The sequence below is a fragment of the Hippoglossus hippoglossus genome, chromosome 6 (assembly GCF_009819705.1).
Source record: "Hippoglossus hippoglossus isolate fHipHip1 chromosome 6, fHipHip1.pri, whole genome shotgun sequence".
Taxonomy (NCBI): domain Eukaryota; kingdom Metazoa; phylum Chordata; class Actinopteri; order Pleuronectiformes; family Pleuronectidae; genus Hippoglossus; species Hippoglossus hippoglossus.
Window position 1 is genome coordinate 13,479,756 of NC_047156.1, and position 25,789 is coordinate 13,505,544.

Below are 25,789 nucleotides of genomic sequence, written 5' to 3' on the forward strand. Positions count from 1 at the left end.
GAAAATTATCTTTCAACCCTCCTGTCTCCACTCCTTGAGATATATTCCCAGTTTTGTAAAAAAGAAAAAATCAGTATTAAAAGTTTGCGGATGACAACAACAAATTAACAAAAATATGTTTCCCAGTTACCTCTTGCTAATAAATCCATTTTATCTCAGGGGCATTTTGTCTCAAGTGTTTTTGTAGATCAGTCAGTTGACATCATGCTCATCTAATCTCATGAAATAGAACATAATCTAAGATTCTTTAACAACCGCTCTCTGTCCTGGCAAGCAATTATGTATAATGACCTACAGTAATCATCTTCATGTGAAAAAATTATCTCTAACATTTATACAAATTCATTCTTACAAACGCTTGATTGGCATAAATTTACTTTTATTACTTACTTTTTACACAATGTTGGAGACACAGTTTGGGCAATGATTGGTTTCTATAAGGGTGCATATGATTTCATTATAGTTGATTGTTGGACCAAATATCAGAAAATGTCACTTATAGGTGCTATTTCCTAATGTCCTTGTCTTTATTGAGCACATGCAATTGAAACTGGATTGGTGCTTGCTCTGACTGTTCGATAGTCGAAGTTTCTAAACCATGGAAACGCTGCTGTTTCTTCCTTTTCAAAAATGTAGAATTTAGTGATATCTAGTGGTGAAGTTGCATGTTGCAGCTGAATACCCCTCACATCACCCTCCAAACATTGAAGAGAACCTGTGGCAGCCTTCAGGTGTCATACAAACTCAAAGGGTGTTTAGTTTGTCCAGTTTGGGCTACTGTAAAAAACATGGCAGCCTCCACAGAGAGGACCTGCTCCTCAAGTAAATATAAAGTATTTAAATATAAAGCTCCCATTCTAGGGTAAAGAAAAAAACAACTCGTACAATTTAGATTTTTACACACTAGTTAAAACATCAGTAGAGTTATTTCATAGATCCCTTTCACCTTAATCTTACACACTGACCCTTTAAGACTACAAATCAATTACCGTGGGAGGAGACTACATTTCCCAGAAGCCTCCCCCCACGCCCAGTTTCGACCAATCAGGAGTCAGTGTGTTCAAGAGGCGCTAACTCAAGCTGTTGTCAGTGTCCTCGCGCCGCAGCAGAGACACAGACACAGAGTGGGTGTCGTGGTTAAACCAGCAACACCAAACCGTCCCTGTTTGACCGACGTTACTGCATTCACCGGACAAACGAAGCGCGAGACTCCGGTTCCTCGTCGCGCCCGGTGTCGCGCGCGGGCAGAGCTAAACGAAAGTGGCGGCCAACGCTAGCACCGTGGCTAGCTCAGCTCCTCGACAACCATGTCTGGTCTTCCACAAAACAACCTGGAGGAGCAGCTGGCGAGGCACAGCACCGCTGCTCAGAGCAGGCTGTCTCTGGCCAAACCCAAACCCGGGTGAGTCCTCTCTCAACGAAAAGCACCGCGCCGTTAGAACTCATGCTAGTAGTTAGCTACGAGCTGTCAGCTATGCTAACTTATCAACACTGTGTAGCTATCTGTGAGGAAACCGCGCAGCAGGAGGGTTGAGCTCTGTTAGAAAAGTGTATTTGCTCTTTATCACATGTTCTCTTGAACTAGTTTCACATTAGATATGAACAGTTTAGCTTCATCATGGCGACAGTTCATCACACACATTATCTAACATTAGAGACATGGCCTGTTGTACACTGTTAGTCAGGGTTTTTGTGTCAATAGAAAGCTACACTATGGAGTTACAAACTAGTATTTAATGGGGCCCTTAAGTTTACAACTTTTAAGTGATTCACTAACCTCTAATAGAGACACAGTAACCTCATCTCACCTATAACAGTTTAACAGATCGCATTACATCAGTTTTATTATATATTGAAGTTATGCTTATGCAAGCACAGTAAAACAATAATTGAGCTTGCTAACATTTGCTTATTAGCAATAAACACAAAGTCCATCTTACCATTAGTTTTACAGATATTAAACCACATTATTGGAATTGTAATGCTGAGCTGGTGTAAGGACAGACAATCACAAAACCTTTTATAGTTCGGCCTGATGGTGAAATTTGCACCAGGTTTTCTGTCCAATAGTAGCAGAGATATTTTGCACTAGAAAGGAAAGGGATCACTAAAGTCATTCATCCTCTCAGCTCCAAACTTAAAACTTAAGGGGCCCTTAAGTTTACAACTTTTAAGTGATTCACTAACCTCTAATAGAGACACAGTAACCTCATCTCACCTATAACAGTTTAACAGATCGCATTACATCAGTTTTATTATATATTGAAGTTATGCTTATGCAAGCACAGTAAAACAATAAAACAATAATTGAGCTTGGTCAGATTTGTAAAATGGTTAGCTGTGTTTTTCAGAGATTAAAAAAAAACACAACCTTCACTCAGGAGCCAACATCAGTCTTTAAACTCAGAACAAATAATAATGTGGCATTTATTGTGATATTTATCAACATCCACTGGTATTAAAACCTTTATCTTGATATAATGTTTGGACATATTGCCCAACCCTAACTACTAGTGATGCTGCAGTAAGTCAAAGAGAAATGCCACATTCAGTGTCATTGGCTATTTTATATGCGTTCATGTTTATAGTGAGCTGGTTGCCAGCTGTGGCTGGTGGTGCAAGTCATACAAGTGGACAGTGGTGTGTGCTTGCTTACACAACATATCAGATGATGTCAACATCCTCTTGATAAGGCCAGCTGCAGAGAGAAAGAAACTGTTCTCATGGCGTGAGGTTTTGGCCCTGATGGACAGCCTTCTGCCAGAGGGGAGTATCACCAACATTTTGCATCCAGGCCGGGAGGGGTCATCTTCTATTCTACCTGTCCTGGAGGCATACAGGTCTCGGAGGGATTGAAGTTTGCATTACACCCCTGCCTTCAGCTGTTCATCACGTTTTCCTAATTTCATACCTCTGTATTTTTCAGGGCCTTTTCTTTCAAAAAGAAGTTCTCGTCAGGCACGACAAAGGAGGAAGTTTCGACCAAGGTAATCAGCACAAATGGTTTGGCAAACAGGAATGTCAATGTCCCTAAGAACAGTGTGGTGACTAAATCTCTTTTGGCATTTTCAAACAAGCTTGAGGGACCTCAAAAGTCCAAAATCAACAACTTCTTCCCTGTAAGTTCAAAAAGCAAGTCAGAATCCATCAGCCCAGCAGGTACATGTGCTCCTGCTGCTCAGACTCCTCCAGCACTGTCTGGTATTAAGTCGACTACAGCTCCAACTATACATAACAGCCAGTTTCCTAGTGAAAACAGCACATCCACGAGTCTGGATGCATCTCTTGGATTTCAACTGGACGACTGGGATGATATTGATGACTTTGAAACTCCTGCCAAAGGAAAAAATGACTCATTCAATTCAGAAATATCAGGGAACAGCACCAAGCCAGTCTCGCCTCCTAATGGAGGAAAAAATGAATTCACAAAGAAACTAAACCTTAATGACTCTGTTGTGACACCAGACTTAGGCAGCTCATTCTCCAAAAAGAATGGCCTCTCCAGAAGTGAACAGTCTTGTCTGGAAACAAAGGAATTGGAACACAGTGTCAACAAAACAGCAGATTCACCAGGACTTAGTTTTTATCAGGACCCAGACGAGTTGTTCCCGGATGATTCTGAAATTAAAATGCCCAGAAGACGTCATCGTGCTCATCTGAAGTCTGTGATGAGTGATAGTGAGGATGACAACAATGTTGTGTCCGAGCCTCTAAAAGAAAGAAAGGGTAAGATGCTGTTTGTTGCTGCATTTGTATTTTATTTTCACAATTGAGAAAACAGACAGGAATGCATTGGAGAATTCTCAAAAGACAAATCATATTTAATGTTTGTTTGGATTTTTTCCTTTTTAGATGATAAGAAAACACTGGTTGACCCTGCAGTAATAGAGCTCGATGACAAATCAGAGCCTGATGATGACCAGGACTACATCCCCCCTTCACCAATCCCTTATACGTCTACTATATTGGAGATACGGTCAGTTTCTTTCAATTAACCATGTTTTAATATTCACAGGAGTCAGTGTGAACACATGTTTGAGCAGTAGTTCATTTCAAACAGATCCAAAACAGCTGATGATGAAAGCAGGGACAGTCAAGTGTACACCAAGAGACCCGTCGCAACTCTGCATAAACCCTCTGATCTCCACTCAAAAGACAAAACAAGTGGGTGTTGCACCCTTTTCACCTTTTACTCATGTACTGAGGACCGTGTTCTTTTGTCCTTTTCATTATTGATTTTGTTTTTCCTTACCATGTCTTAGATGAGCAGCTTTTCAGTATCATGGAGTCCATTTGTTCTCTGGTTGATTCCATCCCGGAACATGAACTAATAGGTCTGTCTTATGGAAGTGAGCTTTTACTGAAGAGGGCTCAAAGGTGAGTACATTTGAGTAGAAAATACATTTGTTGTTGTTCATGGTATTTAATGATATCTTTGTATGACCGTAGTCATCTGCCTTTCTCATTCAGGAAGAGAATTCTTGCAACTGGTGGTGATGCTCTGTTCAGGATGCAGCAGCCAGACAGCACAGTGATTTCTGAAACCAGCTTAAAGGAAAACTCCTCTGTTGGTTGTTATACGTCTAGTGTCATGTCTTCTAGCAGCTCTGCCCATGTGGACATTAAAAAACCTCTTCACATCAGGAGATCTCCAGCAATCTCGGTGGACTATGACTCTGATCTCTCTGACAGTATTATTAATGTGGAGCCCTTGCACAGTAAAGACAATGGGAAATTACATGTGGAGAATAATGGTGCGTGTGACTCTCCATCAAATCACAGCCTCACAAAACCATCTTTTAATTCCTCAAAGAAAGTGAGCACAGACCTGGACGGCTCAGATCTCTTCTTCTCGCCCGCGAAGCCACAGACTGTTGTGAAAAACAAATCAAATACAGCAGCAGTCACAGCTGCAGACAACATAGAAGCAGACGACTTTTACTTTGATGACTTCGACATAGATGACTTCAATGACTCGGATATCCCTGATTACTTTGATGAAGCCTCAACTTCTTCAGTGACTGGAAAAAACTCCAGCGCTGTGTCTACTACAGTGAAAGAGGGAGGACCGAGCAAGTCTACGTGGGATAAGAGACCGACAACACCTGCGTCTGCAGCCAAACCTTCAAAGATCCGCTCCCCCGGTAAGTCAGCATGGCAAGGAATCATCTGTGCTTGTATTTATTAGATGTCTGCAATGAGGAAATGTATGACGACTGGCTCAAAATTCTCATAGCACAGCTTATTTTGTGCAACTTTTTGATAGGCTATGTAAACAAAAAGACAAAATTGAGAGTTTGTCTGTAATTTGTGTCATACTATTTATATAAAGGGTATTTGTAGCCTCTGTTGGGCTTTTGAATGTGTTAATTGCACAATATTAATACCAAGTAAAGCAAGAAGAGCTCATTAATTTGATTTTGCAGTCCAAACTCTTTCAGGAATATTCAGCACACCATGTCCTGTTTGAATCCTCTTTAAATTTCTTGGGAGTGATTCTCAGATGTTTGCTAAATAAAGCCTCTGCTTTAAAAATGTTGTTCTGTAGCTGTGTGGTAGGTTTGTGCATTTTTACTGACTCAGCTTTATTGTCTTCCGTTGCAGAGCCCGACTTCAGAAACCCAGCCCATGATCGATTCAGAGGATTCAACTTCTCCCACTCACAGGAAATGATGAAGATCTTTCACAAGCGCTTTGGTCTTCATCAATTCAGGTTCAATCAACTAGAAGCGATTAATGCAACGCTTCAGGGAGAAGACACATTTATTCTGATGCCCACAGGTTGGTAGACATGCACGGCAGAAACACACTTAGTTGTAGAACAGCTGCAGTGAAGATGTATAAATCTCTTACTGATGCATCTGTAGGTGGTGGAAAGAGCTTGTGTTACCAGCTGCCAGCCTGCGTGTCATCAGGCGTCTCTATCGTCATCTCGCCTCTGAAATCACTCATTGTCGACCAGGTGCAGAAACTCACTACACTGGATGTAAGTATGTTTTCTCCTGCTTGTGTGTTAGATGAGAGTCAAGTTGCTAAATACCAGAAAGAACATTGGTTATTTTTCTAATGTCACATTGTTCAGATTCCAGCTACAAGTCTGTCTGGTGGTAAAAGTGACAGTGAAGTAGGGAAGATCTATATGCAGCTCTCCAGGAAAGACCCCATCGTTAAACTGCTCTATGTTACACCTGAAAAGGTAAGAAATGGATGATTTACACTTTATTTACAACAAACGAGATCACACCTATAGATTCCAACATTTATTTTCATTTCAGTTATTAGTAACTGTGATTTTTCTCTAAAGTGATGCATCTTATCTTCTCCCCAAGATCAGCGCAAGTAACAAGCTTGTCTCTACCCTGCATAACCTGTATGAGCGAGGCCTGTTGACCCGCTTTGTCATAGATGAGGCTCACTGCGTCAGTCAGGTGTGTTTATCCATGCTTTTACTGTGTGCATGTCTGCATTATGTTTTTATTTTTGCAGCAGTCCTTATGAATCATTCTCTGACCTTTTTTATATTTTTCAGTGGGGCCACGATTTCCGTCCAGACTACAAGAAGTTGCATGAACTGCGACAGAAGTTCCCCAACGTGCCCATGATGGCTCTGACAGCCACTGCCACCCCTCGCGTCCAGAAAGATATCCTCAACCAGCTGAATATGTCTCGGCCGCAGGTGTAAGTGTTTTGATTTCAGGCTCTGTCTCAGATTCTTCTCTCCACCCAACAGTAACTACACATTTTCTGTCCAATATGTGTCCAGGTTTACCATGAGTTTCAACCGAACAAACTTGAAGTATGCTGTGTTGCCCAAGAAACCCAAAAAGGTGGACGAGGACTGCATCAACTGGATCAAGAAGCACTACCCACGTAAATAATTCAGACTTACTTTTTTCTGATCCCTGCTCATGCTATTTTCAGAACACTTGGAAATATTCAGCTCAGATTTGTACGTGAGCACATTCTCATATCTGAAAAGTGAAAACAAATCGTATCAGACTGATCTCAAGATGTCCAGTGGATTACGTTACATCAAAGTACTTACATTATAATTTCATATATAATAAAAATGCTTCCTGCACGTTAAAGGTTTTAGCTGTATTGAAGCATGTAAAAACTCTGAATTTCAGTGATATTTTTGTCAAATGCTTAATTGCTTTTGTAAGTAGCCTTTAATTAACAATTGACAGTGTTTTGATTTTAATACTGGGACATATTTTGTTAATTAAAAACCCCTTTGAATTTGTCTTTTGATTATTAAGCTGCCTATCTGTGTTTCAGGTGACTCTGGCATTGTGTACTGCCTGTCCCGTAATGACTGTGATGCCATGGCGCAGAGTCTCCAGAGAGCGGGGATATTAGGTCTGGCATATCACGCGGGCCTGAGTGACGGTGACAGAGAGTATGTGCAGAGCAAGTGGATCAATCAGGATGGCTGCCAGGTGAGGTCCCCACTCAATTACAATCACAGATAAATATGACTCGTAGGTGGTACTTGATACAAAGCTACGTCAATAGAAATTAACTTTCACATTTTGCAAACCAGTAGATGTTTGAAGGATTTAAAGTATAAGCCGAGTCATACTGCACGTTGCTCTGGTTTCACTGTTCCCTTTTGTCTGCCAGGTCATCTGTGCCACCATTGCCTTCGGCATGGGCATTGACAAGCCTGATGTGCGCTATGTGATCCACGCCAGTCTGCCGAAATCAGTGGAGGGTTACTACCAGGAGTCGGGACGAGCCGGCAGAGACGGAGAGATCTCTCACTGTATTCTGTTCTACTCCTACACTGACGTGCAGCGCATCAAGAGGATCATCAGCAGTATGTGGCACAAATAACAGCTATCTTACACCTATGAAATCACCCAAAGCATGTTTACTGTCCAAATGACTAACTGTACGTATTACTCATGTAGACCTGGTTGCAATCTTTCTTTTCACAGTGGACAGAGAAGGTGACCGACATGCCAAAGCGACTCATTTCAACAACCTACACAGCATGGTGCACTTCTGCGAGAACATGATGGAGTGTAGAAGAATTCAGCTGCTCGCTTACTTTGGAGAGCTCAACTTCAACAAAGGCTTCTGTAAAGACCACCCTGACGTCAGTTGTGACAACTGTTCAAAACCCAATGTAGGAATAGTTTCTGATCGTTTATCTCGTATTCAAAACCTTCCTGCCTGTTTCCAGCTGAACTACAATTTTAACATTCCTGTCCGCAGCAATACAAGATAAGAAATGTTACCGAAGATGTGAAAAAGATTGTGAGGTTCGCCCAGGAGAACTGCGAGAACGTCGGAGCGAAGTTTGGCAAGACTGCTAAGCAGAACCGGCTGACGCTGAACATGCTCGTGGATATCTTCCTAGGTACAGTACATGCTCATGCTCGCAATGAAAAAGCATCTTTTGTAACTGAATGTTGCATGATGTTTGTAATAGGACTCTGTGGTAAAATATGTTCTCATCTTATATTTTGTCAGGATCTAAAACTGCAAAGGTACAGACAGGAATGTTTGGGATGGGAGGAGCCTACACCAGACACAACGCTGACCGTCTCTTCAAAAAACTGGTTCTGGATAACGTTCTGGTTGAGGACCTGTACATTGTGTTCAACGGTCAAGCTGTGTCTTACATCTCTGCTGGAACAAAAGCCATGAGCGTGCTGTCGGGACACATGCAGGTAATGGGTCATAGTCATACATCTACTTTAAGGCAGTTTGAAGAGGTAGAATATGACTCATGTCACTGAAGTCTTCAATATCAATCAGGGCACTGAACAATAACCAACACTTAACCTGTCGTAGGTGGAGTTCTATGAGACAGAGAGTGCGTCAAGCAGCAGGAAACTAAAAGCTGCAGTGACCAAGAACGTTTCTCAGAGAGAAGAGATGGTTCAAAAGTGTCTGAAGGAGCTGACGGATTTATGCAAGCAGCTCGGGAAAGCGTTTGGCATTCACTATTTCAACATCTTCTCCACTGCCACCTTGAAAAAGATATCTGGTAATGTCTGGAACAGGCGTTGACTTTCAAATACCACTACAGCTTATATGATACAACCAGCATTTTCTAACTTTTTCGTCCCGTTTCTCCCCAAATGTCAGAGAAGCTTTCCTCTGACGCTGAAGTCCTCCTGCAGATCGATGGAGTGACAGAGGACAAACTGGAGAAGTATGGGGCCGAAGTCATTCAGCTCCTACAGAAATACTCTGAGTGGCAGCAACCTGGTAAATGACCCACATTAAGTGTTCCCATGTTCTTTACTAGTTTACTTTTTTTACACTTTAACACCTACCTTGTTTGGTCCGGACCTTACCACATTTGTCTCGGATCAGAGTCCGGACCAACGAACCAAAATGTCATCAGATCAAAAGAGTTGGTCTCGGTCCGGATCAAAGTGAACCATGGTTCCGTTGGTTTGCAGCATGAAAACACGTTCCCACTTTCAGACCAGTGGCAGGACGTTGAGATGGAGTTAGACAATAGAAGAAGTCTTTGCTTCTGACGATATAATGTTTGAATAACGAGGATGTTCATTTTGCTGGTAGTAAAACCATGAGGATATTACAGCAGTAATGGAATGAACCAGTTCATTCATTTTCTCCCTTAAAACTAAGACTGCTCCCTGCTGCAGGCATTAGACAAACACCCGTCTACAAATCCATCAGTGAAACCACAACGAAATCAAATGTAACAATGACGTGAACCTTGGTTTAGACTTTCAGGTGTGAAAACAGCCCTGATCTTTCTAAATGTTGTATTAATGTACATTGTCTCTGTAGAGGAGCAGACTGCCGTTGGTGAAGATGAATGGATCGACACGACACGAGGCCGCGCAAATACAGATTACGACGATGAGGACGACACAGAGTCCTCCACCTACTTTCGTAATCAGTCCTCACAGGGACAGAAGAGGAAGAAAGCTCCGTTCTTCAAGTATTCCAAGAAGAGAAAAGCATACGGCAACGCAAACTCCAATGCTAAAGGGTCTGTATCATTTGTCTCTCATTTTATATTTAGAAATAAGATTCGCTTCAAAGTTGAAGTTCTTAACTTCTTCTCTGTCTTTCTGTGGCTTTAGTAATGGCTACAACAGCAATAAGTCATGGTCATCATCAAGCTCCAGAGGTGGAGCGAAAGCCGCAGGTCGAGGGTCCAGGAGCTCAGCAGGAGATGCGCCATCGGAAAGGAGACCGGGCTTCCTGTCTGTCCCGACCCCTCAATCCAGACAACGACCTTTCTTAAAGCCAACGTTCTCACACATGGGCTAGAACCGTCGTCTGTGAAACTACTTATTCACTACTTTTCAAACCTGCTGGTGTCAGTGATTGTGAAGTATTTATCCTGTTTAATATTTACATTCTGTACAGTTTTCGTGGTGTGAATGTTGTAAAATTGTATTTGAAATCTGAAGATTTTTTTTCACTGTATATTAAAGTCAAATTGAAGTTGATAACCTTTATTGCTTCATGTCGTCAACATTCAAAGGATTTGTTTTTGCTTGAGAAAAGCATGCTGTGCTGAATTTGTGTTGTTTCACAAAAGCCACAGAATCACTTTTGTTTTATTCAATGTTTATTTCATGTTTGAATAGTTTCATTTAATGGCACCAGTTACAGGAGACTATTGGAGAGAAACAATATATTATACTGACTTGTACAGAAGGTTACCTACAGTACAAATGGATTCGGAATGGATCAGACTGAACAAGAGCTGGATTTGGCACATGGATTTATATATATTTAGATGTGTGTGTGTATATATACTTGTGTATATGTATTTATAAAACGTAATTAAAGAGCAATCTTCAATCCCAGGATAGAACGACACACCACCAGACATGAATATGCTTATACACTGAGTAGAGTGTGTGCACGGTTGTGTGAGGGGTTTGTCTACTGGGAGCTGGAAGAAGGCAGATCCAAGATGTCCTCACGTATCATAAACCCCTCGGTGCTTCAAACATCCACCTTAATATGACAGACTAGTGCCAGAAACAAGATTCAAGGAGCCAATTGTGTGTGTAAATCTTGATTTTTTTGATCATCCAGATTGGTTTAGTAACTCACTTCCATCACATTCATGAAGTTTGAAGGGCAGCCAATGAAACTTAAGTCCTGATTATGTCACATTCCTTCAAGAAACCTGAAGATATAAATATGCATCACAACAGGGAGGGGACAAAATAACAAGAACACCTCACAGTAAGGTGCAGTCCAGTGAAATATCTCCACAAAGGAAAACCTCAAAAATAACCCTCAGTCACCAGATGTACGATAATTCCATCTCTTAATGACGGTGTTGGGGGCTATAAAATAGGCGATTCAATCCAAGTCTGAATGCGAATCATGCATCTGCTTGTTTTTTACACATCTCTCCAGCAAACACTCGTTCCTCTCAACATGTATGTGTTTTATGAAAGCATTATTTATTTAGTGTTTATCTATTGTTATCGTTTGATGTGACTCATGTACGATCATTTACCCCAAAATAAGATAACTGGCAACGCTGCCTCTGAAACAAACACAGGACTTTGTTTGTTTTCAGGAATTAAACTTTACCATGCCGGTGTTTTTGTTATTGACTCCATCCCCTTTGATTTGATTCTACAGACAAGTATCAGTGCTTCATCTTCAAATGCACACGTTTTTGCATGGCTGTACCTTCACTATTGCTTTTCAGGGGGACGGAGGGATTTATTATATAAACCATGGATGACATTCAAACTCGATTGTCAGTTCACACGTGGCCCAACCTGAATCCATCTCCCGTGAAGTAAAAGAAAACATGTAAACATGACTCAGCAACTGAAGCCTTAATGAATTGTGAATGAAGTGTCCATCACAGATTGAGACAGAGATGAACACAGTTCCCCTGTCTCTCTCTCTCGGCCTGGGAGATGTGAGGAACGGAGCTGCGTGTAGAACAGTTGATAGTGGACGTTTGTGTCTTTTCGCTCTCCATTCCTTCATCCTTGCCACTTTGGTCAAACTGTCGGGATCCAGGCACGGGAAGGGGGGAACAATCTGTCACTTAATGTAAAGAAAACAAACACCCACACGAGACGTCTCCAAGGGGAAAAAGGATTTTTATAAAATGTCATGACTGAACGCAGCTGTAACTAAGTGTCTCAGTGGTCACATGGTTGTTAAGAGTACAGCAATTTGGTAAAAGTGGTTTTCAAGACACAGGAAAAGGACATAATTCACCATTGGATTTTCAAACACTTAACATCACATCTTTTTTCTCTCACAGCGGATTATTGCTCCTTGAATAATGCTGCCTTCGTCTTTAGAAACTGTTGCATGTTCAGAGAAGCTACATAAGGCTGATGTGTAAACCTGTCCTGATGGATGACCTCTGCACACTGACCTTTAAAAGACGTCCTGCTAACAACTCGGCCTGGCTGCACCGGCCAAGTCATGTTGACCTTTATGTCAGTAAAAGAAGTAATAAATATTAATTATGAATGTACACAAAAAAAAAAAAACACTCACTCACTCCTTGTTAGGAGAGCTGTGCTTTATCATTGCATCTGCTATAATGGATCCAAGTTTATTTGTAATAAATAAGCTCCTACATATGACTGGTTGCTTTCCAGCTCTGCTCTAATGGTCGGATGTTTCCGGCTCCCTCCACCGCAGATAACAATGGTTTGTGAAGGAGCCAGTGGAGTGGATCCAGCCACAACGCCAAAGTGCAGGCTGCTCTGTGGTCAGGGCTACGACTGTAGCCGAGGACTGACAGGCTCGGATTACACAGGAGCAGATACAGAAGTAGGTATAGCACCGTCGGGGCTGCCTCAGTGCAGCAGCTGCAGGTGCTGGTGCAGTCGGGGTTAGGGGTTTGAAATAGACTTAAAAACAAGCAAGACAAGCAACCCTGTACAGCCATTAGAGTGGTGAGTCACCACACGCTTTTTACAATCCCACTTTCAAAGAAGCAGACTGATCGTCTCATTTCCCTCAGTCCTCGCTTACATTTTCACGCCTTTCCACTTTTCCTCCTCCTTTCATAGCAAAATATGGAAATTTGACTTTTTGAGTTACTCTTCTCTGTCTGGACGTCAAATGCTGTCACCTCGACTTCCATTCCTTCTTACAAACACACTAACACTTAACAACCTGCACTTGGTACAGGAGGTAAACACGCAACACAAAAAAACAGATTTTAACCAGAATCCAGCAGCCAGGAGCGGTAACTGACCGACCAATCAAAACGCAGATATTATTTTCTAAGATAGGTTATTATAAATATATTGATATCTGCTTTTATTTTTGCTGGTGGTATAGAAAAATCAAGGGAAGAAATTAACTATGTTTAAAATGTTACGTTTCTAGTCTCATTTATTTCCTTAATCTCTAACTTGTTACTTACAAGTTAGAAACAAATGTTTAGAGTTTCATTCATCAATGAATCTGCCAAGTTTGAGATCCTCAAATAATTGTCTGGATTATGTCATGGAAACAAACATTTTAATTTCCACCCCACAGGCTATTTTCAGCCCAATGAGATAAATTCTCACGTTTTTATTACACTGATATTTTAGCTTGAAATATGACAATAATTGTGAATTAGTCAAAATAAATTTAAGTTAATGCTCAATCAATCAATTAATCAGCTTCAGCTCTAGTTTTACACGTTTAAATACATTTTAGAATTATAATGAATTCTAAACTTTTTAATTTTAGTGGGAGGTTTTTACTCTTTGCTGCAGACTCTGTGTCACTGGTCAGGCTCATGTCGCCTCTACAAACTGTTAACGTACAATTAGAAATGTTAAAGTTATGAAAAGTGAAAATGTGATTTTGGATTATTTGGTATATTGGCATATGTGGTATAATGATATCTCCATATGTTATACTGTAAAAATACATGTTTAAAACCGGGTCACTGCTGGTGGAGGGATGAGAGTTGTTATCAGTGGATCTGGATAAAAACCCTTCCTCATTTCCATGAATTCTTTTGACCTTACTTGAAACACAGTGCTAAAAAAAGTATAATTTAATCTTCAATAACAAAATAACATTTCAGTTCTGTTAAAATATACATGGAAAACTTCAATATATATTAGGAAACAAACTAATTTGTACAAAAAGTACATCGTTACTCTTATTCTAGTAATAATAATAATATAGTATGATACATAAACCTAAGAGCATGGTTGATATGAAACCAAAATAAATCATTAACTCTCCATACAAAGAAATCATTGAAATTCATCGAATTTCAACTTGATGAGGAAAATGCAAATCAAATTAATCGGAGAAATAAACAGAAAGACAAATGAGGACATTTCAAAAGTTCTTCATTATTTAAACCATATGAGCATTGATCATCTATCTAGACTATTATCTACTGGTGCCAGTGAATCTTTGCTCTTCATTGAACATGTCTAACCTCATCTGACACGACTGCGTCACATAACACTATTGGTACTGGTTTTATTTTTACCATATCCTTAGAAAACGTTAGAAAAAAAAACAACTTTGATCTTTACCAGTTCACTTTGTACACGCTAATATACTTAAGTGTAATTGTGTCTTAAAACAATCCACAAAATTCAAAACTGAAAACAGTCTTCGACATCCTCTCGAAAAAGGCATTTGATAATCACCCCGACTCTTCCCTGTTTCACCAACCTTCACTATTATTCCTATTTAGTTTTTCCTGCTGTTTGTCTGATGGGGATGGATCAGTATCAGAAGATTTTATCATTACTCTTCCTCACATATAAATCACAGCAGTATATCGACTCTAACCTCACTCCCTTCCATCTCTTCATGACAACTTCCTCGATCAACTCGTCATCTCTTCTCCTTCTCATGAAAATATACGTTTGACAGCAATAAATAATAACTGAAGGCAACGTTCATCCATTGTGACAACATCTCCAGCTCCTGTAAAAAGGACGGTTCAAAACCCTTCAGTTCTTTAGTTTCACTTTTAATTTTTTTCCTTTATGTTATTTGAAAAAATAAAAATACCTGAAATGACTTGAAATAAAATTTTTAAAAAATGCAAAAAAAATATGTCCCCTGGCTTTGTAGAAAAAAAAGAAAGAAAAAAAAAAACGGATAAAAGAAGCGAAACGAGTAGGTGGTGGTTGGGTGTTGAGGAGGGGGGTAACTTAAAGTGGAGGAGGGGGGAGAGAGATCCTGGCCTGGTGTGAGCAGGAGTGGTCCAAGCTGTATGTCTGCAGGAGGACGATGGGAGAAGCAGGGTTCATGGTTGGGACGAAGCCGCCCTCCTCCATCCCTCTGGAGTCCTAACCGTCTTCTCAGACCCCCGAACGGGCTTACGAACGCTACGACCTCACCCTCACTTGTTAATGAGCAACCCGCCCACCCAGCGGAGCTTGCAGGCAAACCACCGCCTGAGGGGACAGAAATATTCGTAATGGAACTGCTCAAACTCGGGGGTCTTGCGGATGTCACGTAAAAATGCTACGTCAAGGTCTGACTCGGTGAGGATGATGAGGAGGAGGAGCAAGACAAAGAGGAGTCCAATGGTCACAAGCAGCAAACGGAGGACACTTAAGACAAACTTATTCACCTGTTCCACCTCGCTGAGGGTCGAGTCCCCCCCTGCACCCTCCTGTGCGGATTTACCCTGCGCACCAAAATCACCCCCTTCCCCGCGCTTGGCGTTGCCCGCCGCTGACTCCTTCTCCTCTTCGATGCTGCAGGGTGCCCCGTTGACCTGGCGCGAGACAGCCGGGTCCATGCTGTGCTCGGCCACCGGGGTGGGCAGGACGCTGTCGGAGGGGCTGTAGGCCTCGTCCGAGATCACCGCCGTGCCGTCACTGGAGTTTGTGGCCTGGCTCCGGGAGCGCGGCATGAACGATTCACTGTGGGACACTGAACGCACCGGTGTGGAGTGGGCACTGTCACGCAAGGACTCCAGACCTTGGGGAGGTGTTCAGAGAGGAAGAGGAGAGGGGGAAACAGAGAGGAAGAAAGAAATATTAACACACATTTTACAGCATGAGAAAGACAACATACTGTAGATCAGGTTCCAAACGGCTGAGACGTCTTTTCTGCCGTTTGTCCACAGACACACTGTCTCCAACTGAAGAGCTGAAACCTGATCATGTCCCCAGAGTGAAGCAGACTGGGAGAGTGCTGGATGTACAGGAGCCTGATCATCAACTCTAATGGAAGAAATCCTCAAGACACAAATTACACAGGAGGTATGGATCTTTCTCAACAGTCCCAGAGTGAAGAATATCTCAAAAGTATATTTGAGGAAAATATCAAGTAACTAAAACGTTCACCCTGATAAGATGTTCAACATCCTTTTCACCAAAGACCCTGAGCCCTAATCTCTGGGCATGTCGATGAGGTTACAGTCCATCAGTGCTGCTGATTACATTTTTCCACATGTCCTTTTCAGGCCAATGTTATTTATGTTTTGCATTAGAGTATCTTTTCAGTTATAATTGCTGCTGGGTCTTCCTCCTCTATTGTTGCTATTACTATTTAATTATTTTAAACCCTGTTGTTGTTTGTGTCCGGTCAGTTCTAAAATGAAAATTGTTGATGGCAAAAGATTTTTCCATGTGCATGATTTGGTTTAAAAGCTCGTATGAGGAAGCTCGATAGTGCAAACGGAGCCTCGTTGCCAACAAATATAAATACAAACCACAAGGATTATTCTTAGACTAAAGGATAAGTTTACATATTTTCAAATCCATCACCAGACATGAGTCTCATGCTCATTTGTACATTTAAAACCTTTTTGTTTCGCTGGATGAGGAGATAAACATTTACAGAGCAAACTCAAAGCAAGAGACAAAGGACTGTTTCAGCTGATATGAGTGTTTTTGTGAATGTATCGTTAAAAACCAGAGAAAAACTCAAACAATCATCTTTTCTAAACAAATCAATCAGAACTGAAAAGGAAAAAAATAATATTTCACCTACAATATTGAGTGAGACACCACAATCAAATGCTCTGTCACAGTAAATGTAATCTGATATTGTGAGGAAGGAACATTTTGGTGAAACGTTTATAAATGTATAAATGATAGTACATGAAAGTAAACACATGAAAAATCAAGTTATACGTTTAAACTGATCCAAAATATATAAAAATTCAATAATTTCATAAAAAGGTAGAGCAGTATCTTCATTATCTGGATATTAAAGGGAATCAGCAGCCACTTTAGTAGAAGAGGTCAAATCTGAGTCAGTTGATTGTTGGTTTTCCATATTGATGAACTCTCCCTACAAACAGTCAACAAAGCACCAGAGCATTCCCAAAATACAGCGCTGTTACTGTACGACTGCACTGTTCCTTCTGCAGGATAAGAACCAGCACATGAGACCCGCTCTACAGTGAGTGTACATGTCAGAGGAGATGAGCCTTTGCTGACGATATCACATTCTCCCCAACGTCAAAGCGGCAACATTACACCTTCACTATAAAGAGACGGGATTCAAATCCAGCTTTTGATGAGGAAGCAAATCATTGAAGGGACGTTTAAAAAAAAAAGAAAGAATTGGAATAAAGCAGGACAGATTATGTCCAGAGTGTAAAGCCTCAGCTGTGAAGTGAAAAGGAGGCATAAAGGTTGAGTGAGTGTCAGCAGCCATCTTTACTTTACTGTTGATCTGCCGCAGTGAGGCAGCGAACAGAAAATGCAAAGTTTTAGGTTGAATATCCCATTTTTATAGCCTATAAATTTGAAATACTATAAATTCATACACAACATAAACACCCAACACCATTTGAAATACTGTTTACTGGTTGGAATCGAATGTTGCTGCTACTCTCGACAGAGTCCCTCCCTCACTGCCAACATCAGTGAGCCAGAGACTGATTTAAAACAGAGGAGGCGAGCGGCACCATGTAAAGCCCACGTCCGGCTGGCTCAGAGTCCATGATGAGTTTACCTGGAGGTTGGCTGGGCTGAACACAGGGCAGCGGAGTGCCAGGGAGAGGGGAGACGCTGGCCGACTCCTGCTGCCCCATCAGGGCAGGGTACAGGGGCAGGACACCCAGGGCCTTGCCCAGCATGCGAGGCCCCAGGCTCAGCACGCGAACTTGTACATCCCGGTAGCAGTGGTTGATCATCCGCAGGTGGACGTTCACCCGGGTGGTGATGCGGATCAGACACTTCACCATGGCTGCAGCATTCACGTGTGTTTATCCTGCTGTTACGGTCCCCTGTCCCGGAGTCCAGGCCACAGTCTGCAGACTGTCTGCCTTGGTAGCGGATAGCGGAGCGGAGTGTGAGGGGAAACAGGGGGACTTCTGCAGCAGTGCTACAATCACCAGCATTGGTCTGGCCTGGTTTTGACCCCACCCAGACTACAGACATACATGGAATAGAAGGCCCAGGCTATATTGAGCTGGGGTATTAATACCACGGTAAGACACCCAGTCAGCACACACCGGGGGTGGGAAGCTCTTATGGCTGAACCCACAGCAAAAGACCCTGAATCCGTACAGTACAGCTGTATTGTAGACCTGCAGGACCATGGGGGACGGTCTCACAGACAGAGGCACTGACGCCAACTGTTCTGGACCAGGAGCCTGCAGGGGGCTGTGTTGTGACTTAAGCTGCTCCTGAGTTGGTACAACTCTCACCAACACTTGTGGAAACTCACACAAACACACACACACACAGCTCTGAAAGCCTGCATCGAAGTGGAACAGCCTGAGTGACGCACACACCTGCGACATGTCCCACCAATGGTGAAAGCATTCAGTGAGCCAAATGGCTCCAGTTACAGCTTGTGTGTGTGTGTGTGTGCATACGGGTGTTTTCTCAAGAAGGAGAAGAGTTCTCACAAAAGGGACTTAACCTCCTGATCCATGGGAAATAAGGTGTCAAACAGTGATACAATACAATGCAATACAACTTTATTAATCCCTAAGGCAATTTGGTTAAGGCCATGTTATAATAAATTAATTCATAATTTAATAAAATTAAATAGTCCACAGGGCATTTTAGAGTAAGTGTTTGTTTTTTCTTTCATTCATGTCTCAAGCTTTAGGTGGAGCACAGAGTTGTCCTTTAATGCCTCGTTCACCCGGCGGATTACTTCTGTGCTGGTTGGTTGAGCACCTGAGGAGGTAAAGACGCTGCCTGAGAGGGAGCATGTGGAACTGGGTGTGGAGAACATGGCTTGTGTCCCTCATAATGTCCTCATGGGCCTCAGCCCTGAACCGCTCATAAAGAGAGGACAGGAACACTCCAGTGATTTTGGTGCAGGGGCTCTGTTCGGTTTTTCACAGTGAGGGACATAAACCAGCAGATGAAGGAGAAAGACAAAATGCTCTCGATGAAGGAGCTGTAGAACGTTTGTAAGACGGGCTTTTGGACCCTGAATGAGTTCAGTTTCGTGAGGACGTTGTGCCTTTGATGTGCTTTGTTGATTGTGGATTTTGTGCTTGAACGTCACTGTGTTATCAAAGATGGCACTGAAGAATGTATACTGGTCCACAACATCCTCCTCTTCACCGTGGGTTACTGCTGCAATAACATACTATTTACGAGGATATCTGAAAAGGGGAATCACAAGTGCCTCTTGTGTAGCAATGTGAAAGACTTGTTCCAGTGGATGAGGTTGACATGGAAACAACACCATACTGACTGTACGGCCTCTAAAGGACCAATTAACATCTTGTAAAAGCTTCCCCCCCCACCCTGACGGCCACCATGAGATGTATTGCTTGCTCAAGCGTGAGGTAGGAGCTTACCCTCCATGATAGATATGTGCACAGCTCTCCGACGCGTGCGCGGCACACTGGTGAGGCGAGGCCCGTGGGTGATGGATGGACAACTTCTGCTGGGCACGAGGCCAGCCCTGCAGAGACAAACACACACATACATGCAACAAACGTCAGCGCACAGAGAAAACCACCCCCGAGTGGAGGTAACTCAAACTGTAGCGAGTAGGTGCTGCTGATGTAAAGACACCTGCGGTATAGCCTGGTGCCAAAAGGAGGAAAATGCAACAGAAATCGAATCGAGAGTACTCTGACCTCTCCTGACTCTACCTGTGTATTTCTGGAGGTTCGCGTTTGATTTTGGCACTCTGCTCCATCACCTCTTTAGCCACTCGTCCACTGTTATAAAGCACAGAGACGATGCTCAGGATGAGTTTCTCACACACACACACACACACACACACATATAACCAGACAACCTGGTGTCCCCCAATGCCATGAGATCCATCACTGTAGTGGATGAGTACAGTGCTTGAGCATCATGACAGAATTACCCAGTGAATTCAGCTTTATGACACACGCACGCACACACACACACACACACACACACACACACACACACACACACACACACACACACACACACACACACACACACACACACACACACACACACACACACACTTACTTGCAGGCAAAAATATCAAAACAATGAACATGATTTGCTCTTTGACAGTAAACTCAACATGTAACTGACTCGGCTGGTGATGTCAATTGATTTGCATGAATACTACCAGATATTTTCAAAGAAAAATCCCATTTTATTCCTTTAAGTTTGTTTGAATATTGATATTTTCCTTTTAAAAGGGGCAGTTCAACAAAACTAGAAATATTTTCCCAGTAGTCATTTTCCCTTCTATGCATATACGTCTGTTTTTTACAGTTAGTGGCCCATGCAATGCAGATGAAGTCTAGATTTTAGCTGAATCTCTTAAAATGAATATATATAATATATAGTATATTATATATATTATAAAAAGCATTATAAAAGTGAAATAAAAAAAAAGAATAATTAAATAGCCTCTGAGATTTTGAGATATACACTTTATGCCTTTCTTTGGTTTTAAGTAGTGCATCTGTTACTATTAAAATTAATTCACCGCCCTTGATTAAAGGTTGCAGCAAAAATGTCAAATCTAAACACTATATACACCACTTAGGGTGGTTGAGAAAATATGTTACGTTTGAGTCCCCTTCATTCTGTCCTCTATCTTGTGAGGTGTCAGTTCTATCCACTGGGCATACGTAGGCTGAGGTTGAAGCACAGAAGGCCAGGAGGTCAGATCCTCTGGGAACACCTCCCTCTGCACTTCCAGCTGGGGGATGTTTCTGTCCTCCCCTCCCTGTCATCAGTCACACCGCCTCTGTCGTGTACTCTACCTGTAACGGAAACGGCTGCCCTTGAAGAACAGGTTGCTGCTGGACACCGTCCGAACCTGACTGGACTTCTCAAGCCTGGAAAAAAAAAGAAAAGACAAGCGAACTACGTATTGAAACGAGATAAATGGGAAGAAAACATCAGGTATGAAACGTTTCCCAGTAATTCTTGTAAGAATATGCTCCTAATACGATCACACTGCTGAGGCGTCAATACTGTACAAACTAGAATGTCAATCAGTAGAGAGCCTTCCTCCGCCAAGGTCCAACAGTCCCCTTGAATTCAATCAAGCTGCACCAAATTTCTCATCCAAATCAGTTCCCTAAATATGCCAAAATTAATTTTTCATCAAGATCCATAAATTATTCTCTGAGGAGTCAACAAAAAGTGGAAAAAAATGGTGGATCCGCACCATAATTTAACCACATCCCACTTCCTTCCACCTCGTGGGAATCCGAGTAGTTTTTGTGTAATCTTGCTTACAAACAAACAAATGCGGAGTTAATTATATTTCTACAAAAAAGAGGAAAATAGCATTAAAAAACCCTGCTATTAAATTACTCATGTCCCCTCTTTGTACTATAGGCTCCGCATCTGCTCCATACAGTATTCAATATGTTTATATTGTCATAGTAAGTGAGACATTAATAATTGATGCTTCATGTTCCTTTCAAGGGATGCGTGCGTCTCTGAAACCCACGATCACATGTCCTCTCTCTCTCTGTCGTCCCCCAGACTCCTTATTACAGCGAGATCTTAATAAGTGGAAGGTTGATAAAAATCTTTTATCAGCCTGCCGCTTCAGAGAGTCATCGAAAGGTCACATCGCATTAGCTCCATCAATTCCTGTGCTAAGCTCTAACCTTGTGATGCCCCCTCTCTCCATCTGCTACCCCCCCCCCCACACACACACACACACACACCCTTCATCACCTGAGCTGTCATTACCTCACCACTCCCACCCTCTGTACTCACACTGTACTCACACTGCTTGTGCTTTTTTTTTTTTTTATCACCTTTCCTGAGCCAGGGGTGAGCAGAGGGGGAGCCACGCTATTATTCATGTCTGACACAGGGGAGCTGTATCTCAGGAGGAGCGGTGAAGTGCCTGCAGTCTCGTGCCGCCGCACTCTAGCTCGCTAAAGGTCAGCGGCAGCTCGCACCACATTTTCCCGCTGACAAACAACCCGGTGGGAAGAAGGGCCTTTAAGGACGCAGAGGCACCTTGGCGGTAACCCGCCCGACCGCGGCACTCGAAGCAACTAAATCACGGCAGTAAGGAGAGAAAGAGAAACAGTGGAATTCAATAAAGAAGATGTGTGGACTCACTTGTAGAAAGCTTGGTGCTCCACTCCGCATTTCCAAAGGTGCTTGCATGCCTCCGGAGTAGGTGCGAAGTATGCCAGGATGATCTGTTTGTCCTGCACGTGGAAAATAAGAGAGCGTGCAGGAAAATATAATAAACCGAGGCCACATCATTAGAACTTACACTCTTTTCTGCACATCCAACCATTCAGGCTCTCACCTCCTTCTGATTTGCATGTATGTGGAACGTCTTGCCCTCGAACTTCAGTTTGGTCACCTCCTCCCTGTCCGGGGAAGGAGCAACGGTTAAACATGCAGCGAGCGGAAACAGAGAGCCGCAGCCTCTTTAAATATTCATGACAACCACTTTGGGATCACATAAACAACCACGGACCTCAACATTAGGCTGACAAAACACATAATGATAACATTCCCTGCAGACGGGGAACGTAGAATGGGAGAAACCTGAGCGCTGCCGAAGGCTAAACAAACAAAGGCCTAAGAAATATGGCAAACACAGTACGTCTGTTGTCATTATGTAACTGTAACCTTCTCAGTTAAAAGCGAACAGACAGAAAAACATTACATATACATTTTCAGTTCGGAAGTCAAGCTTCCTGCTGAATTCAAGTCAGTGTTTACTGAGAGTTCAGGCTCTTATATATCAAACTATTGTCTTGAAGTATCTCTGTTAATCTAGCTGCTGTAATTAGCCATATGTGCACACACATTTCTCCCCGGCTCTTGTCACAGGTAGAGGCAGATGGCAGAGCTTTGTTAACTGTGACTGTGCAACCAGCTGTAGAGCACATGCTGTTTCAACACCCTGCATACAGAGCACATATGTCAGATCAGGTATAAATCCAGGCCAGCAGCTCAGCGTTCGTCTATTCACATCCTGCAAAGACTTGAGGCACAAGAGGAAGTTGCATATTTCGCTCACCATTTGAGAAAGTGGACTTGCTTGTTTCCCTGAAGCACCACAAAACCAAACGGCGTGAAGGCGAGGAACGCTGGGTTCCCAGACACGTCCTGGAAATCCCAAAAGACAAGTGAAGCATGAGTCAGACATATGTTTGAGCATGCACTGCACTTCAAATCAAGTAAGAATTTTTTGAAGTTTAACAGAAATGCGTGTGAGATCTGTAAATATTGAACAGCGGCGCTTGTGAGACCTTGCACGGATGCGGATCAACACCATATGTCTCCAGCATCTGGGCTTTCTGCAGGAAGTTCCGCTCTGATGTTTCAGGTGACTGTCCACTGAGGAAGAGCGACAACACAACATCTGCGTCAGTGTAAAACTCAAACAGATAAGATTTCAGAGACACACACACACATTTAATTTCCAGTAACATGTCACAATAATTTTGAAAAGACTAAAAGAGGCAGACAAACGTAATGACAAAACAAATCAGACTATTAACAATAGGTAAATCAAAGAAAATATAGGAAGATATTCATAAAGTACGTATTGCTTGTCTCAACTTTAACAATGTGCAGTAACTCTTCATATAGCAGCAGTGTTGACTTGGTGGTGAGGAGGAAAGTGACCACTAGTGGGCAGCAGAGTCTCATGCTGATTATCATTCTGCCTCCAAAGCATCAGAACTGGACTTGATGCTGGAGATGTGGTCACATGCAGCAGAGCAGAGAAAAGACAAGCTCCCTTGTTCATGAACAGAGGGTCACTATGTTACACCTTTATGCTTAGTGATGGTTGAGCAGTCCTTGGGAGCAGACCCCGTGGTGAGTTGCTGGGGGGAACTGTTAGGGGGTGGGAGGACGAGGAAGGGGGGGCTGGGATTTATGTATCAGTCACTTTTGCACTGGTTGCAATACAAATTTCTTTCAAAAACTGAACTTTAAAGTTGACTTTTATTTATTCGGTTTTATTCATTTTTAATTTCTTCTTAAATTATTCTTTTTATATTGTCTTATGTTACATTTTCAATTAGTCATGGTGCCTTTTATAAAATGTACTATACAAATAAACTTGGCTTGACTTGCCTTTGATTTTCTCCACAGCTGCTCATCCAAAACCCTTCACACTTCCTACCTCATAAATAAACCTGTCAAGTTCGATCAGATGAGCTGTATAAAATCGAGGGATGAAGAAAGATAAGAGATTTTTCCAAATATTATCTGGATAAGAAACTTATTTTAGTGCCAATAAGAATAAGTTGGAAGGAGTTAGATGGATCAGCGTGAGAGAAACGCTTCATAAGCTCACCTACTGTGAGTGTTTGTGTCCTGCTCTATCTGATCTCTTTCAGCATCGTGCTCTGCTGCTCTCCCAGTTCAAACCAAGGTCACGTCCCAACACAGATAACCGTGTGAATCTGACTGCGTGATCCAAGTGGACGGTGGAGAAGAATTTCTCTTCTATCTGCTCAAATAACCAACAGTGATCTGCTTGCCCGACCCAACGGAACCTCATTACCGCAGATAATTACATAAATGCCAAAGGAAGCCTGGCTTTTTGTTCTGCAGGTATGTGGAAACAGAGAGAGATTGATGGTGACCCTCACATCAGCTCCGTCTTGTGTATGTCTGCGATCCGGCGCTCCAGCTTCTCTGAGTGTTTGGGGAAAAAGTGGAATTTGGAGCTGTAACCTTCAGGATGTTTGCCGGGGTCGTAGTTACCGATCTCAGCTGGAGGAAGGAACAGAGAGAAAAATACATTAAAAGCAGATAAAAGTTAAGGCTTTTTTGTCTTTTTGGTGCCTCTGCCGGTGGAGATGGGCTGAACAAGCCAAAGATTATTTGTGTTCCCTTCATGCCACACTGCACTGCCTCGAATGACCCTGAAGCAGATTTTCTCGCTGGAAGGAGGAGCTGACCAAGCAGCCCATCTTTAATTCATCAGCCCCTCCTCCAGACGACCTGCCTCCCCTCAAACACTGTGCTCTCTGTGATGTTCGCAGAGCCACCACTCCTTGTGTGTGTTGTATTTGCTTAGGTCTATATTTGTGTGCTTGCGTGTGTGTGTGTGTGTGTGTGTGTGTGTGTGTGTGTGTGTGTGTGTGTGTGTGTGTGTGTGTGTGTGTGTGTGTGTGTGTGTGTGTGTGTGTGTGTGTGTGGTGGGAGGAAGATGATAAGGTGCCAGATAACGGCTTCAAAAGATTTTCTCACCGAGCAGGATTTCTTGCTTATTAAGCGCAAAAAAGCCATTGAGCCAATAATCATGCAAAGTGCAGAACAACCTTTTACTTTGTACCAGTTTCAGAGTCAGTATCAGTGTGAACAATCACATCCAATGAACCATTCCCCATTTCTTTTCTTATAGCATGAACAATTGAAACCACTGCAGGAGTATAACCCTTTGATCAGTGTTGTACATTGGCCTCATATCACCTAATTCAGCT

At 42.4% G+C, this 25,789-nt stretch overlaps 2 protein-coding genes across 6 annotated transcripts in view; one reads left to right on the plus strand and one right to left on the minus strand.

Moving 5' to 3' along the window:
- Positions 1-1,058: 1,058 nt before the first annotated feature.
- On the plus strand, positions 1,059-15,008 carry blm (BLM RecQ like helicase). Of its 2 annotated transcripts, XM_034588422.1 has the most exons (22): positions 1,069-1,402; positions 2,927-2,987; positions 3,078-3,726; positions 3,853-3,976; positions 4,061-4,164; positions 4,263-4,377; positions 4,471-5,144; positions 5,605-5,781; positions 5,868-5,986; positions 6,083-6,196; positions 6,330-6,428; positions 6,530-6,678; positions 6,764-6,870; positions 7,282-7,442; positions 7,627-7,822; positions 7,944-8,134; positions 8,224-8,368; positions 8,482-8,681; positions 8,806-9,001; positions 9,103-9,225; positions 9,781-9,985; positions 10,080-15,008. In XM_034588422.1, the coding sequence occupies exons 1-22, from the start codon at positions 1,308-1,310 to the stop codon at positions 10,267-10,269; spliced, it is 4,194 nt and encodes a 1,397-aa protein (XP_034444313.1). In that variant the 5' UTR covers positions 1,069-1,307; the 3' UTR covers positions 10,270-15,008. The 2 variants fall into 2 exon arrangements, with proteins under 2 accessions (XP_034444312.1, XP_034444313.1); XM_034588421.1 differs by having other exon boundaries at positions 1,059-1,402; positions 2,927-3,726.
- Positions 10,584-25,789, minus strand: part of LOC117763371 (FERM domain-containing protein 5) — a 61,027-nt gene continuing 45,821 nt past the window's right edge. The window contains exons 6-15 of one of the 4 annotated variants that reach the window (XM_034588436.1): positions 24,953-25,076; positions 23,597-23,684; positions 23,365-23,453; positions 22,642-22,705; positions 22,446-22,537; positions 21,119-21,193; positions 20,009-20,077; positions 19,709-19,815; positions 15,554-15,906; positions 15,049-15,374 (exon numbers count right to left, since the gene is read on the minus strand). In XM_034588436.1, the coding sequence (XP_034444327.1) occupies positions 15,327-15,374; positions 15,554-15,906; positions 19,709-19,815; positions 20,009-20,077; positions 21,119-21,193; positions 22,446-22,537; positions 22,642-22,705; positions 23,365-23,453; positions 23,597-23,684; positions 24,953-25,076 (1,109 nt within the window). In that variant the 3' untranslated portion in view covers positions 15,049-15,326. Of the gene's footprint in view, positions 15,907-19,708; positions 19,816-20,008; positions 20,078-21,118; positions 21,194-22,445; positions 22,538-22,641; positions 22,706-23,364; positions 23,454-23,596; positions 23,685-24,952; positions 25,077-25,789 lie in introns of all 4 variants that reach the window. The other 3 variants (XM_034588432.1, XM_034588433.1, XM_034588434.1) reach the window with 3 other exon arrangements.